Genomic DNA, 13047 nt, shown 5'->3' on the forward strand with positions numbered 1-13047 from the left:
TTCTCACAGAACATACCGTAGGAGAGGTAATTAAGTTAGATTCTAATGGCTCTCCAAGAAAAGTCTGGGGGAAAAGCCCTACAGATTCTGTCCTGAAGATACTAGGAGAAGCTGAACTCCAACCCCAGACAGAACTACTAGAAAACACAGCTTTTAAAAGTGGTAAGCACAAAAAAAAAAAAACAAAAAAAAAGTGGTAAGCACAAGAAGTAGTATTATAAAAATTAATGTGTTAAGGTGTTTCCATTTTCTTGTGTGGAATTAGTCTACCTGTCCACCTTCAGGGGGTTGGTTGTTCTAAATAGTAATGGTTTCTGCCCTTGTCAGACCTGGATGAAATCTAAAGAATAGGAAATCTGGATGAGGGAGGTGGAAAAGTCCAAGCATGTTTTCCATTAGGGAAAATGTTGAAACAGTTTATTAAGATTCATGGTGTATTTGTGAAGAGATTCGGGAGTTAAATTGAGTAGAAAAAAATGTCTGTAAGTATGTGTGACATCATTCTGGAACTGAGATGGAGTGCTGACACAGACAGGAGGGAAGACATTCTGGATTCCTGAGTCTTAGGTGTTTGGGTGTTAGAGCAGCACCTGAGGAAAAGCAACTGTGTATACAGAAGCCTTCCCACTGGACAGCTTGTTCACAAGACAGAGAGTGGATGAACAGTGTCCAGACATGAACAGTGCCTAGGCATGCTCGTTACCTTTTGCATTTTTTTTCTGTTGCTCCTCGAGATTGAGCATGAACTCATAGCTGAAGCATATGAAAAGTTGACTTAGGACATAGGATCCTGACATGTTCTGTAGGAGTCAGCTCGAATCTGAGAAATAGACTGTGGAAAGAGCCTGTGTACATTCCTAACAGGCAAAAGTTAGCTCTTACGAAAGGTGAATCTCCTTGTCGTAGGTCATGAACAGTGTCCTCACTGACTTGCCATTGAAAAGTCTTACCACTTTAACATCACCACACGCAGACACAAGTACCTGCAGGGACACTTGACTATCGGGATCCAAACCATCAAAAGAGATCATTAAAATTGAGGTCACTTCACAACAATGTCTATTGTTCTCCAATCATGTCAAGCAGGCATGTGTAGAAATTGAATGAATTCAGGGTTTTCCAGTTGAGTACAGTGAAGTGTGTTCAACAAGCTGAGAGTGTATGCAAAGGAATAATTCTAATGATGACTTTTATAAGGATGTCAATGGGGATGGACAATGGGGAAAGAATGTTAGAACCAGTCATTAAACGTACTTGCAAAATCAAACTTTTTTGAGATTATAATATTTCACCCTCCCTTTTTTCTAACCCTCTCGATATACCCTCCTCTCTCTGCTTCAAATCCATGAAAAATGAAATTTTTATTGAGCTAGAATAGTGCCAGGCATGATGGTCCATGCCTTTAATCCCAGCACTTGGGAAGCAGAGGCAGGCAGATCTCTGAGTTCAAAGCCAGCATGATCTACATAGGGAATCCAAGCCAGCAAGGGCTACATGGTGAGACCCTGCTTCACAAAAGCTATATTAGAGGGAGATGAATAAAAAACACCACTAAAAATTAGATATGGGAATTCCTAAAATTGGAACTTTTAAGGAGCCATAATTTATAATGTTTCTAATATATGATTTATTAAAAAGCTGAGTTAGTGAGGTAGTTCAGTGAACTGTGAGATTTACATATTAGCAGGATTATTTATTGTATATATAAAATCATCCACCTATGACAACATTGATTTGGGGGAGTTGGGGCACTGGCTTGTAAACAGTCACACAGGAATGAGGAGAGTCAATGACTACAGTCAGTTGTTTTATGATAAATCTTTTCCTGGAAACAGCCACAGTGTGCAGAGTTTGTAGCAAACTAGAAGTAAATATCATATGAAAAACTACATGTGAAAAATGAAGCTATATGAAAAACAAATAGCTTTTAAAAGTTGGTTAGTAATTTTAAAATTCAATTCTGATACAGGTGTATTAATTTTTCCCCAAAAGGAAAAGAATTCAAATTGTGTTATCCACCTTGAAGGTCATTATGAAATGGAATTTGGTTGTCACATTTTCTTAACTCATTAGTTTCTAGTGTGTAAAAGAGCTTCACCTGATGCAACAATCTAGGGTTTGTTTTTGGTTTTTTTGGCTCTAAATATCATTGCAAGTAACTTCAAAACCTCTTGAGAGAAGTAGACTTTTCGTTGTTTTGCTTCTACAGAGATTTATCCTGAAGGCGAAAACTACAAGCCCTTAATTGTTGGAGAAGAGAAACCAGAATGTACTTCAAAAGAAATAAATCCATCAGGTACTGTTGATTCTGTTGAAACAGAAAGCCCAAAGTTTAGTGAGGTGCCTCCACCAACGTCAGAAGGAAATGTGGAAGGTATGTTGTAATGCATTTAAATGAGCTAAATTTTAATTAGTATTGAATCATTGAAGAAATTGTCAAAATTTGTGTGTATGTTTGAGTAATTCATCTCAAATTAGGCTCACTAATTTTAGTAACTATCTTCCTCCCCCCCCCCCCCCCCCCGTTTTTGGTTTTGAAGACCAAGAGTTTTCAAGGGTTGCGTTAGGAGGGTCGGGCTGGTCTCCTAGAGTGCAGAGTCCCGCTCTCGCTGCTGGTGAGAGCTACGGGCATATAGGACCATGCGTCCTAGTTACTGACCATTCTATCCCATTATTTTATGGATCAGGGTTGAGTCAAGACTGGGATTGTGATTTTCCTAGTACATTGTCTTTGCCTAAGAGGCCAAGCGATGTGATACTCAGCTGTCAGTGAGACGACTTGATCATTTTTCTGCCGTCTTGGAAGGTACACCTCAGAAGCCGAGTGTGACAGGCCCCTCTCTGTGTTTTGAGGAACCTCAGTCACATTCTGTATTCTTCCTACCTTTCAAAATAAAGCTTTAATTATTTTATGAACATGGGGGTTTACCTGTTTGTATGTCTGGTGCCTGCCTAAGCCAGAAGATGATGATGCAGCTGAAGTCTGAGATGATCGTGAGTCACCACGTGGGTGCTGGGAATTGCACTTGGGTCCTTGGGAAAACACCCAGTGCTCTTCACAGTCGAGCAGTCTCTCCAGCACCTGTTTTTCATAGCTTATATGATTTTATTCTCTGATGACCTGGAGGTTCCGATGTGGGGGAAATAGGATTCACCTCTGAGAGGAGAAGGTCTTAAAGAACCTACAGCCATCTCAGGTGCTACATTAAAAGCTGTGTATGGTGTGTATGGTTTTTTGTTAGTTTGATTGATTTGATTTTTTTTTTTTTTTTTTTTTTTTTTTGCTGTGTGTGTTCTTTAAAGTTAACCAGTTAACAGTTAAAGTGACCTGGGACCATTAGCACTTCTATTGGTCAGAGCTGTCACAAACCCAGAGTGTGCCCAAGGTAGGGAGCTAGGCCTGCCTCTCAAAGGGAAGATCATTAAAGAATCTGCAACCATCTTTAACCTACCAGCCTGCTCATTAACTAAAAATACTGCATTCTTTCCACAATAATATTGATATTTTAGTCTCAAAAAATTGCCTTGGGTTTTTTCTGAGCTAAATAAACTTCTTTATGATGCTTTGACTTCCAGATACCAACCGGAGGCTGCCAGTTTCCTAAACATTCAGTCGTGAATAGGAATAGCATCACTTCCATTGTGCTCATTAGATAAGGAGACTGTCAGAGACTGTGTCCCATGCAGCATGTTCACCACAGTAACCCATTGTGTTCACAGAGCATAGTTAGTCGTGTGGTACAGAATGATGTCTCTTCCTCAAAAGATGTGTATGTTGGCCTCATGAATGGCGTTAACTTCCTTCTAAGAAAAGGCCGGAGAGTCAGCCTTTGTTCTATATCATGCTGAAAATACATGAAGAAAAAGGCTGTCAGTGTACCTGGAGGAAAACCTTTCTCCAGAACTGACTGTGCTGGGATCCTGATGCTAGATTCTCTTGACTGCTGAAATGAAGAGAAATAAATTTCTCTTCAAGCCACCAGTCTGATACTTTATCATAGTATCCCAAACAAGGCAGTATGTTGTACCCTTCTTAAAAATTAATAATAAAATATTTAAAAGATAAAATTAACCAGCATGATGAGTGTGCATATAGTAGAGAGTTTATAGCCTAGTTTTGAGGTTGGCAAGCTTCACTTTTCCTACAGAGTTGTGGAGTAAATATTTTAGGCTTTATGGAAACCATGGTCACAAATTGAGTTTAGAGGATAGAATGTTAGTTTTGATAGAGCTGAAGATCACTAGGGAATTGTTAAATAGTGAACCTACCCCTTTAAGAAGCTGATCTCTCTAAGAAGTCCATCCCACAGCCTGGAAAAACTAGGCCTTGTTCCCCTCAGCTCTTTCTCTGGGACATAGAGTTAAGAAGCTATCTGTGCTGTGGGTCTACCCCCCCTGATTTATAGTGCTACACTGTAGCTGGCTCCTTCGTGCTCCCTGTCAGTAGGCTGTGTTGAACAAAATCATGTGATATGGAGCTTCATACCAGCCCCTGGAAGGATATAAAGGTCATATATTTTCCTGTGTTTGTAGAATTTCTCTAAAGTTGATCTCCTCCCATCATCCTGTTCATGACAGCTGTCTCTCTGGTTCTTTAAGCTGTGCCTCTTACTAAAACTCCTTTGTGGGTTCTAAGGGAAAGCTCTCCTCCATCAGGCCTTCTCCTTCCTGTTGTCTGTTAGAGGGCACTGTCCTGCCTCAGAGTGACTGCGTCTCTGTTATCTTAAGGCCGATAAAACTCTCCCAAAGGAAAACTTGTGTCAGCTTCTTTCTAGAAACAACCAACCCATTGCCACCTCCTTTTCTCCCTCCATTTAACAAAAACAGAATTACACATTAAAAGACAAAAGAAAAAGGTTCTTCTATCTTGGTACATACCTTGTATGGATGACCCAAACATTCATGTGAGCAACAGATCAAAATTAGTATTTGCATGTCTCTTGTCTTTCACAATAGGGCAAATCATTAGAAATTTGTAAATAGATAAGAAAAGCATATCTGAAGTCCATGAAAAAATGTGCATGGTGTTGAATTAAGTAAGAAAGTATATGATCTCAGACAGGAAAAATAGAAGTCTCAGTGGGACTGAAGAGAGGACTCAGCAGCAAAGCACTTGCTGCACAGTTATGCAGACCGGAGTGTGAATCCCAGCACCCCATGTCTGCCATTCTGCAAGCACTCATAACTTCAGCTCGAAGGGATCGGGCTCTTTTCTAGCCTCTACATATATTTACACATACCTTGCATATGTGCATACATTCATGCAAACATATACATAAACATATAAATGAACAAATAGACTCTCTTTAAATATGGCCAGAAAAATAGTTTCCTAGCTATTAATTATTTGAGGGTATAAGAAAATTGATTTAGCATACTTCAGTTCTTCTCAAGGCCATTGTAAAAGTCCAGGTAATCATATTGGTTTTCTTTTGTGGTTATTGGAAGATTTCCAAGATTAAAGTTTCTTTACTAAATATTAATAATACAGTCTATTTTCTCATACTTGTAACAACAGGTATCTTTAGTCTTTAGTTTTGATTCCTTTATGCTGATTTACATATTGCTGTAGTTTTAATAAGGCTTATATCTTTTTTCTTTTCTTTTCTTTTTTTTTTTTTTTTGAGGCAGGGTGTCTCTGTAGCTTTGGAGCCTGTCCTGGAACTAACTCTTGTAGACCAGGCTGGCCTCGAACTCATAGAGATCCGCCTGCCTCTGCCTCCCGAGTGCTGGGATTAAAGGCGTGCACCACCACCGCCCGGCATATACCTTACATAATAATGAATATTGTGCACAGTACTCAAGTATTTTTGTTATACCAGAAAAAATGAAAGGCCTAGTCTTTCATTTTAGGAATGACTGTGCTACAGAACTAGCCCAGAAAGCTTTAAACAGTTGATTTTCTTTAGTTAAACTAACTGAAATAATAACGTACAGAAAGTTAGTCAGCCCATTCTCAGCAAACTTTACTCTGACATCTCCTGATCTTGCTTTGCAGAACCTGATGATTTGGAGACAGAAGTTCTCCAAGAGCCAAGTAGCACAGACACAGATGGGAGTTTGCCACCTGCTGTTAATGATGTGTGGATTAGTGAGGAAGAAGAAGCTAAGGAAACTGAGTATGTTGTCTTTTTCTTTACTTTTCAAAGCCAGGTCCCTTTGGTAAGCTCTTTAATAAGTAATGCTGTATTAACTAATGTTGTAGTTTAATAACTTCATATTGTAGTACCCCCTATAAAGTAATTTGATTTCTTAATAGATATTAGCATGGGACAGAAATAAAAAACTATATGAAGATAAGCAGTAAATGTCTTGCCGGCCTTTATTCCCATTCAACCAATTTCTGATTTTTCTCTGCAGATAATTTTTATTATATATAAGCAAAATACATAGTCTTTTCAAATACAGTTGCTAATATATACAATGCTTATTAAAACCTTTTCAGCTTTTTAAAATGTGTTTGTGTGTCTTTGAAAGTGTATGCTCACATGTGTGTGCACAGATAAGATATGGAGGCAGGAAGCCACACTGAATCCCTTGTTGCTGGACCTGTAGTATTTATGAGCTGATCCGTGTGTGTGCTGGGATCCAAACGCTGGTCCTTATGAAAGAACAGTCAGTGCTCCCTCTTAACCACTGAGCAAACTCCATGCTCACTTTGTTTATAAAGTCGGTAGTCAGCAGTTAAAAAGGGCTTACTGCTCTTGCGGACCTGGGATTGGCTCCCAGCACATACATGCCAGCTCATAGACCCTGTAACTCTAGTTTCAGGGTATCTGATTCCTCTTCCCTCCTTCAAGGATTCCTGTGCACATGTGATGTACACACACATACACATACATATAGAACAAATACTTTTTTAAAAAGTTTGTTGTCTGGGAAATTTTCTCACATTAATTGAAAGTTCTCTATTTTATATTCTATTATATGGATATAAGAAAACTTAATAGCCTACTACTTGATGAATATTCATGCTATGTATTGTGATGCTGCAATGAGTAATGTTTTACATAAAATATTTTTGCAAAATCAGGTGGTGTTTTGAAGCAGAGATTTGATATTTAGATGAATTGCATTTGTAATTTAGTTATTCTTTAGAGTTTTGACCAATGTAAACGTTCAGAATGAATGAATATTAACTAATGATTAGTGATTGGTAAGAGTTTCACTTTGCTCAAAGTAGAAAACACTGTACTTAAAGAGGAAGTATTATATTAAGATTAGAAAATCATTTGGACAAGGGAGTTCAGGATGCTAGTAGATGTGGATTTCATTTTCTTTATATAAAAGGGCTTTTATTTCTAATAAAACTGCGTGGTATTTATTTTGTTTGGTTTGTCTGTCTGTGGCAGGTTGGAAGATAAGGTTGCTGAGCAGCAGAGTGAGGTTTGTGAAGGCAGCATTCCAGGGAATGTGGAGCAGTCTCGTGAGGATCATATAGGTAAGTGCCACTGTAGGAGTCTAACTCTTTCTGGAAGGCTTCTTAATACCAGCCTGTCTCATTTGGGCACCATTATAAGTCATCATAATTCTATTTTAAAATAGGCCTAGAAATTAGGAACCTGTACCAGCTGGCCCGGGATTGTGGTAATATAAGCAGTTAACTTTTTGGTAAGTTGTATTGTTGAAAATGAAAAGAATTTGCTGCTAAAACAAAGCAATATACCAAAGACACTGAGTAAACTGGTATCTTTTTAAAATACTGTTGTTCAAAATATAACACAGTATAAACAATTTTTCTCCTCTATGAAAACGAACAGAAAAATTGATTTTCTAAACTGTATTTTTACATTTCTTTCGATTTCTTTATTTTAAAACTTCCAATATAATAAAGATATATATGAAATTAAAATGTTATATCTCCTTCATGGTTATTTATAAGATAGTATACAATATACTTATATGTATACTTTGATTTTGTTTTCCTGGTATGAGTTTTTTTAATTCATTTTTAATTAAAAATATTTTATATGGCTGAGTGTTTTGTCTGCATATAAGTAGTATTTGTTCCACATTTGGTCATGGTACCCACAGAAGCCAGAAGAGTATAGCAGGTCAGATTCGCTGGAACTGCAGTTAAAGATGGTTGCGAGCTGCTATGGGGGGTCCTAGGAGCCACACCCAGGTCTCCTGCAAGAACAGCAAGTGTTTTAGCACCAAGCCATCTCTGCAGATCTTAGGATGGGATGCGTGTTAAATATTATATGATACTTGCTGATATTTTTAGAATTTTAAGTGCTATTCTATAAATTTATGATATAATCTCTTTTTATTCCACAGAGCCTGCAGTAGATGATTCTCAGCAGTCCAGATGTGACGTAGAGAAGTCAGTACCGCCAGAACCATTCTTCCAGAAAGTGGCTCAGTCTGAGTACTTGTGCGTAGTTCAGTCAGAACCAGTTTCACTCCGATCTCGCTCTGATTCACCACCAAAAACTAAAACCAAGAACTCCTTACTGATTGGGCTTTCAACTGGTCTATTTGATGCAAACAACCCAAAGGTAAGTATGGTCTCATTTGGATGATGCTGTCTCTCCACTGATAGCATTGCCCGATGGCCAGTACTGGCTTTTAATTGATTCAAAACCCAAACAAGTACAAACAAAAGCAACAGAATGTCCCGACTTTACTGGATATTGGCTAAGGCTCTTTTTAGTGGTACTAACAAATAGCTTTGGAGCTCTGGTTCTCTCTCAATAAATATCCTACTTGGGGAATAAGACAGAGTTTATAGCAGGCACTCCGAGTTGCTCGTCTGAGGAATTGTTTTCTCAGCTACCATTCAATGTTACCACACATCAGGTCCCACAGCAAATGCCAATACCTGCAGCCAAAGGATGTGGCTGTTTCGGCAACCTTGATGTTCCTGTGATTCTGTTGAGACGGGCCAGAGGAGAGGTGTAAGTCCTTTCCTGATAGTTCCTTGGACTCCTGCACACCATTCTGGCTCTTGTGGTTTTCACTCTTTTATGGGCAGCTTCATTCTACAAGTAGGACTGTGTGGTGCAGAGTGGATACAGCTTCCATCTGGATTCTCTTAGCTCCTCCGCCTGCTTCCCTGCAGAGCTCTCCTCTGGATTTGTAAATTCATTTGCCTACTTTACTTATATGTAATTTTACATATGTATACCTACCAAAATATGTCATGTATATTGTTTGTGTAGCTCTTTTTATTGTGTATATTGCAATATTACAGATATTGTTTTGATTGTTTTGATATTATTAAAAATAAGTATAACTTAAAGTTATACTTTTTCCATTAATTGTTGTTAGCATGCATATATATATGTGTGTGTGTGTGTGTGTGTGTGTGTGTGTGTGTATTCCTTAACATAGCCTGCCCAGTCTTGTCTGCTACTTGTATGTATGTTTCAGGGCTAACCTCCTGGTATTGAATCACCAGTTGATGTGCTGCTCCCTGGTGAAGACTGCTTGTCTCACTCTCAGTATTCCTTAGTTGCCTGTAGTTTTTTTGTGTAAGATTGAGGCCTAATAGGCCTTTCCTTCTGCTTTGGCATCTCTGTTATTGTTGTTCTTATTCAGCTCATGCTTTAGCAGTCTTACTGCTAAGACATGGGTGTAGCTCCTGACATTATTACTAAGAGATGCTATCTTATAGCAAACTCCCTGATCCTCTGGCTCGTACACCTTCCTGCTCCTCCTTCTGCAATGTTCTCTGAGCATTAGCTGAGGGTTGTTTGGTAGGTGTATCCATTGGGGCAGGACTCCATAACTCTGCACTTTTGCTTGTTGTTTTCTGTGTTGGTCTCATTCTATTGCAAAGAGAAGCTTTCTTGGTAAAAAGTAAGGACTGCACTTACACTCTTAGAGTATAAAGATAAACATTTAGAATATACTTAAGGATTATCCTGGTTTAGTAAAGTGGAGAATGTAGGTTCTTCTCCAAGATCCATGACTTCACTAGCCATGGTTAATTGGCTAGGTTTCCAGTGCCAGGTGTGATTTTCCTCTTGTTGAGTGGGTCTTAAGTCTGATTAGCGAGTTGCTGGTTATTGTCAAGGTGGTGCCACTACTGCACCCTTAAAGTTACCGTGCCGTGCTGGTCATTGTTGTGGTTCATAGGCATCATAGCTGGGTATAACTGTTGGGTTTTCCCCTATTTTTGGAAGCTTGCATGAAACGTTCTGGTTCTATGAAAGCTAGTCATCAGAGCAGTTCTTCAGGTCAGTTCCAGCTAAGAGGCATCTGGGCCGTGCTTTAGCAATAGGCACACTCCACCTTGGGACTGGGAGGACAGTCAAGGGCTAAAATGTTTTAGGAGTCAGTCTCTTGGAGAATCCTGACCTGGTGTTGGGAATTCTGTTAGATTACTTGTAACACATTCTTAGCAGTACATTTCTATCATTGGACCTCTGCCTCTATTAATCCTATAATTATTTTCATAAAATAAATTTCTGCAAGTAAAATCCAAAATTTATAATGGCTGAATTATTTCTATTTAAGAAATAGTTTTGTGGCTAGAGAAATTGCTCAGTTAGTAAAGTGTAAGCTTCAACACCTGAGTTTGAATGTCCAGCACCCACGTAGAGCCGGGCAGGGTAGTACCCAGCTGAAATCGTAGTGCAGGAAGATCGCTGGCGTTGCTGTTGAGCCAACCTAATCAAATTGGTGAGCTCCATGTTTGGTGAGATCATGACTCAAAAAATAAGGTAGAGAGAAATGTAGGCCTCCTGTTTACACACACGTGCACATGCAAATGAACACATACACACACACAGAATAGGTTTTGTGCTATTAAAATTCATCAAAAATGAATGAAGTATATCCATTTCTCCATGTGCTAAAAAGCACCATTATAATTTACTTAAAAGTATCTCTTTAATGAAAAATTGTTTGCTTAAATTCATATTTTTATATCTGAAATTGACTGTTTTGTCTATTTGCTCCTATATATAATTAAATTGCCAGAATTCTTTAATCTTTAACTGTGTTTCAAAATAACATCATTTTGTTTTTCAATCTAGTTGAGTGTCCTTTGTATTGGTAAAGTAATTATGTTTCTCTTAAACTTAGAAATGTTACATTCTGTTGCTTACACTAAATAGCAGACATTAGAAGATATAAACTACCAGAACAGTTTTATAGTCGTCAGCATTAAACCCCAAGGCGTTATCAGACATAAGCGCTATCATTATTACTTACGTACTTTCTTTCTATGTGTAATTGTGCACGTGTGTCTGTAGGCGCCAGTAGTCAAACTCAGGCATTGTTCCTTAGACATTGTGCACTTTGGTTTTTGAAATAGCGCCTCTCATTGGCCTGGAGCTTCCCAGTTAGGCTAGGCTGGCTCACCACCACGCCCAGGAATCCCTGTCTCTGCCTCTCAGCACTGGGATTACAAGCACACATCACATGGTAAGCGTTTTACATGGGTGCTGGAATCAAACTCAAGTCCTCATGTTTGCTTGGCAAGCACTTTAATCGGAACCATTCGCCAGCAGCCCATGTGCTTTCTGTGTAGCTGTCATTAGCCTGAGCTTTTGAATTTATTGCTATTTACTAGGCTAATACTCACATTGTGTGATGCTTTTGAATATTGGCGTCCTCTTAAACTTTAATTGAGCTTAAAAAACTTCTATTTGAAGTGCTTACTCTGGAAGATTTTAGCCACAATGCAGATATCATGTATCATGTAGATTTCTGTGAGAGAAGAGGCAAGAAGGAAAACAGAAGAAACCTAGCAATCCATGGCCGTTTCAGACTAGAACAAAAGTTTTCACATTTATTCTGAGATCAGGAAAGCCGTCACTGGGCCAGTGTAGTAAACAGTAAGATTGATAATGGTAGTCAAAACTTCATAACTGAACCATTAAAGTAAAAATTATAAGTAATCCATTAAACTAAAATAGTGTGACCTAACTTCCTACAACGATTTTCACTGCTCAATCAGGTCTTTTTGTATTAAGTTAAATTACTTGTGTCCTGTTTCTAACAAATTCTTCTCTCACCCACTTGCCTTCTCAGGGGCTTTGCTCCATTGCTTTTCTCCTCCGGCTCATCTTTTCTATAGTGGATCATTTCTTCAGTGTCCTAAGAAATCTCATCGTAAAATGCAAGCCTGGCTTGACCACATGTCTTGTTTACTCACCCACCATCTGTTTCTCTGCTATTCATGTCTACACATCTTAAATATGCTGTAGTCTCTACACATGCATTCACTCCCAAGTACATTCTGCACGGCTTTCGACTAACCTGCTCTTGTCGAGGTCGGCAGTTGGTAGTACACTGCCATTCCTGAACCCGATCTCTCCTTTCTTGATGCTGCTACTTCTCAGCAGCATTATTTTTTTTTCAATCTCTGGTAACATTTATTTATCATTTGGGACACGCTCCTTTTCTGTCTTCTTAAGGTGGAATCTTGGGTGGCTAATCTTAAGCCTTTCTTCTTTTCCCATATGAGCATATAGAGTTGAACTTCTCTCTGACTATGGTGGTTGCTGTTCTCCAGAAACTACTTCCTCTGCTCATTGTCATTCAGGCCTTGAGACAAGTGTCTTGTTGGCTACTATAGTAGGCCAAGCTGGCTGGCCCAGAAGCTCCCAGGAAGTCTCCTATTCCCTCCCACAGGGGCTGTAAATAGTACAACCATATTGGCCTAACCTGGGTTCTGGAAATCCAAACTAAGATTTTTTACACTTGAACAGCAAGCACTGGACCAACTGAGCCATCTACCCTGCCAAAGTCTCACTTTGTAACCAGTATGAAGTCTCTTTAACATAAGCATCCATATGATGTCATCAATGTGACTGGATTTGCACCTGTGATTCTACTTGACTACTTGTTTTGTTCAAAACAGAAACAAAATAGCAAAGCTTTTATTATTTTTCCTTAATTTGGGATTCAGTGTTTTTAGGATTTCATCTACTCTTTCTACTAGTAGCTTCCTCACATACTTCTTTTAAAAAATTAAATGATCATTCTGCTTTCAAAATAAATCTTTAGCTTCTCATAAATTCTCTTCCAGTAATATTGTACAACCCTGTGTGTAATTGAGAACCTCACAGTGTTACTGCTGCTTCCATCTTT

At 38.7% G+C, this 13047-nt stretch overlaps 1 protein-coding gene across 9 annotated transcripts in view; it reads left to right on the plus strand.

Moving 5' to 3' along the window:
• The window catches only part of Nek1 (NIMA related kinase 1), a 554120-nt gene that overhangs the window by 94025 nt on the left and 447048 nt on the right, over nt 1-13047 (plus strand). For 6 of the 9 annotated variants that reach the window (XM_041673737.1, XM_041673742.1, XM_041673738.1 and 3 more), the window contains 5 exons: nt 10-162; nt 2210-2374; nt 5999-6119; nt 7353-7441; nt 8281-8501. The exons of the other annotated variants lie outside the window; for them this stretch is intronic. In XM_041673737.1, the coding sequence (XP_041529671.1) occupies nt 10-162; nt 2210-2374; nt 5999-6119; nt 7353-7441; nt 8281-8501 (749 nt within the window). The remainder of the gene's footprint in view (nt 1-9; nt 163-2209; nt 2375-5998; nt 6120-7352; nt 7442-8280; nt 8502-13047) is intronic. 9 annotated transcript variants of the gene reach the window in all.

The sequence above is a fragment of the Microtus oregoni genome, unplaced genomic scaffold (genome assembly GCF_018167655.1).
Source record: "Microtus oregoni isolate MIOR12 unplaced genomic scaffold, Mior012 000024F_ref0000369, whole genome shotgun sequence".
NCBI lineage: Eukaryota > Metazoa > Chordata > Mammalia > Rodentia > Cricetidae > Microtus > Microtus oregoni.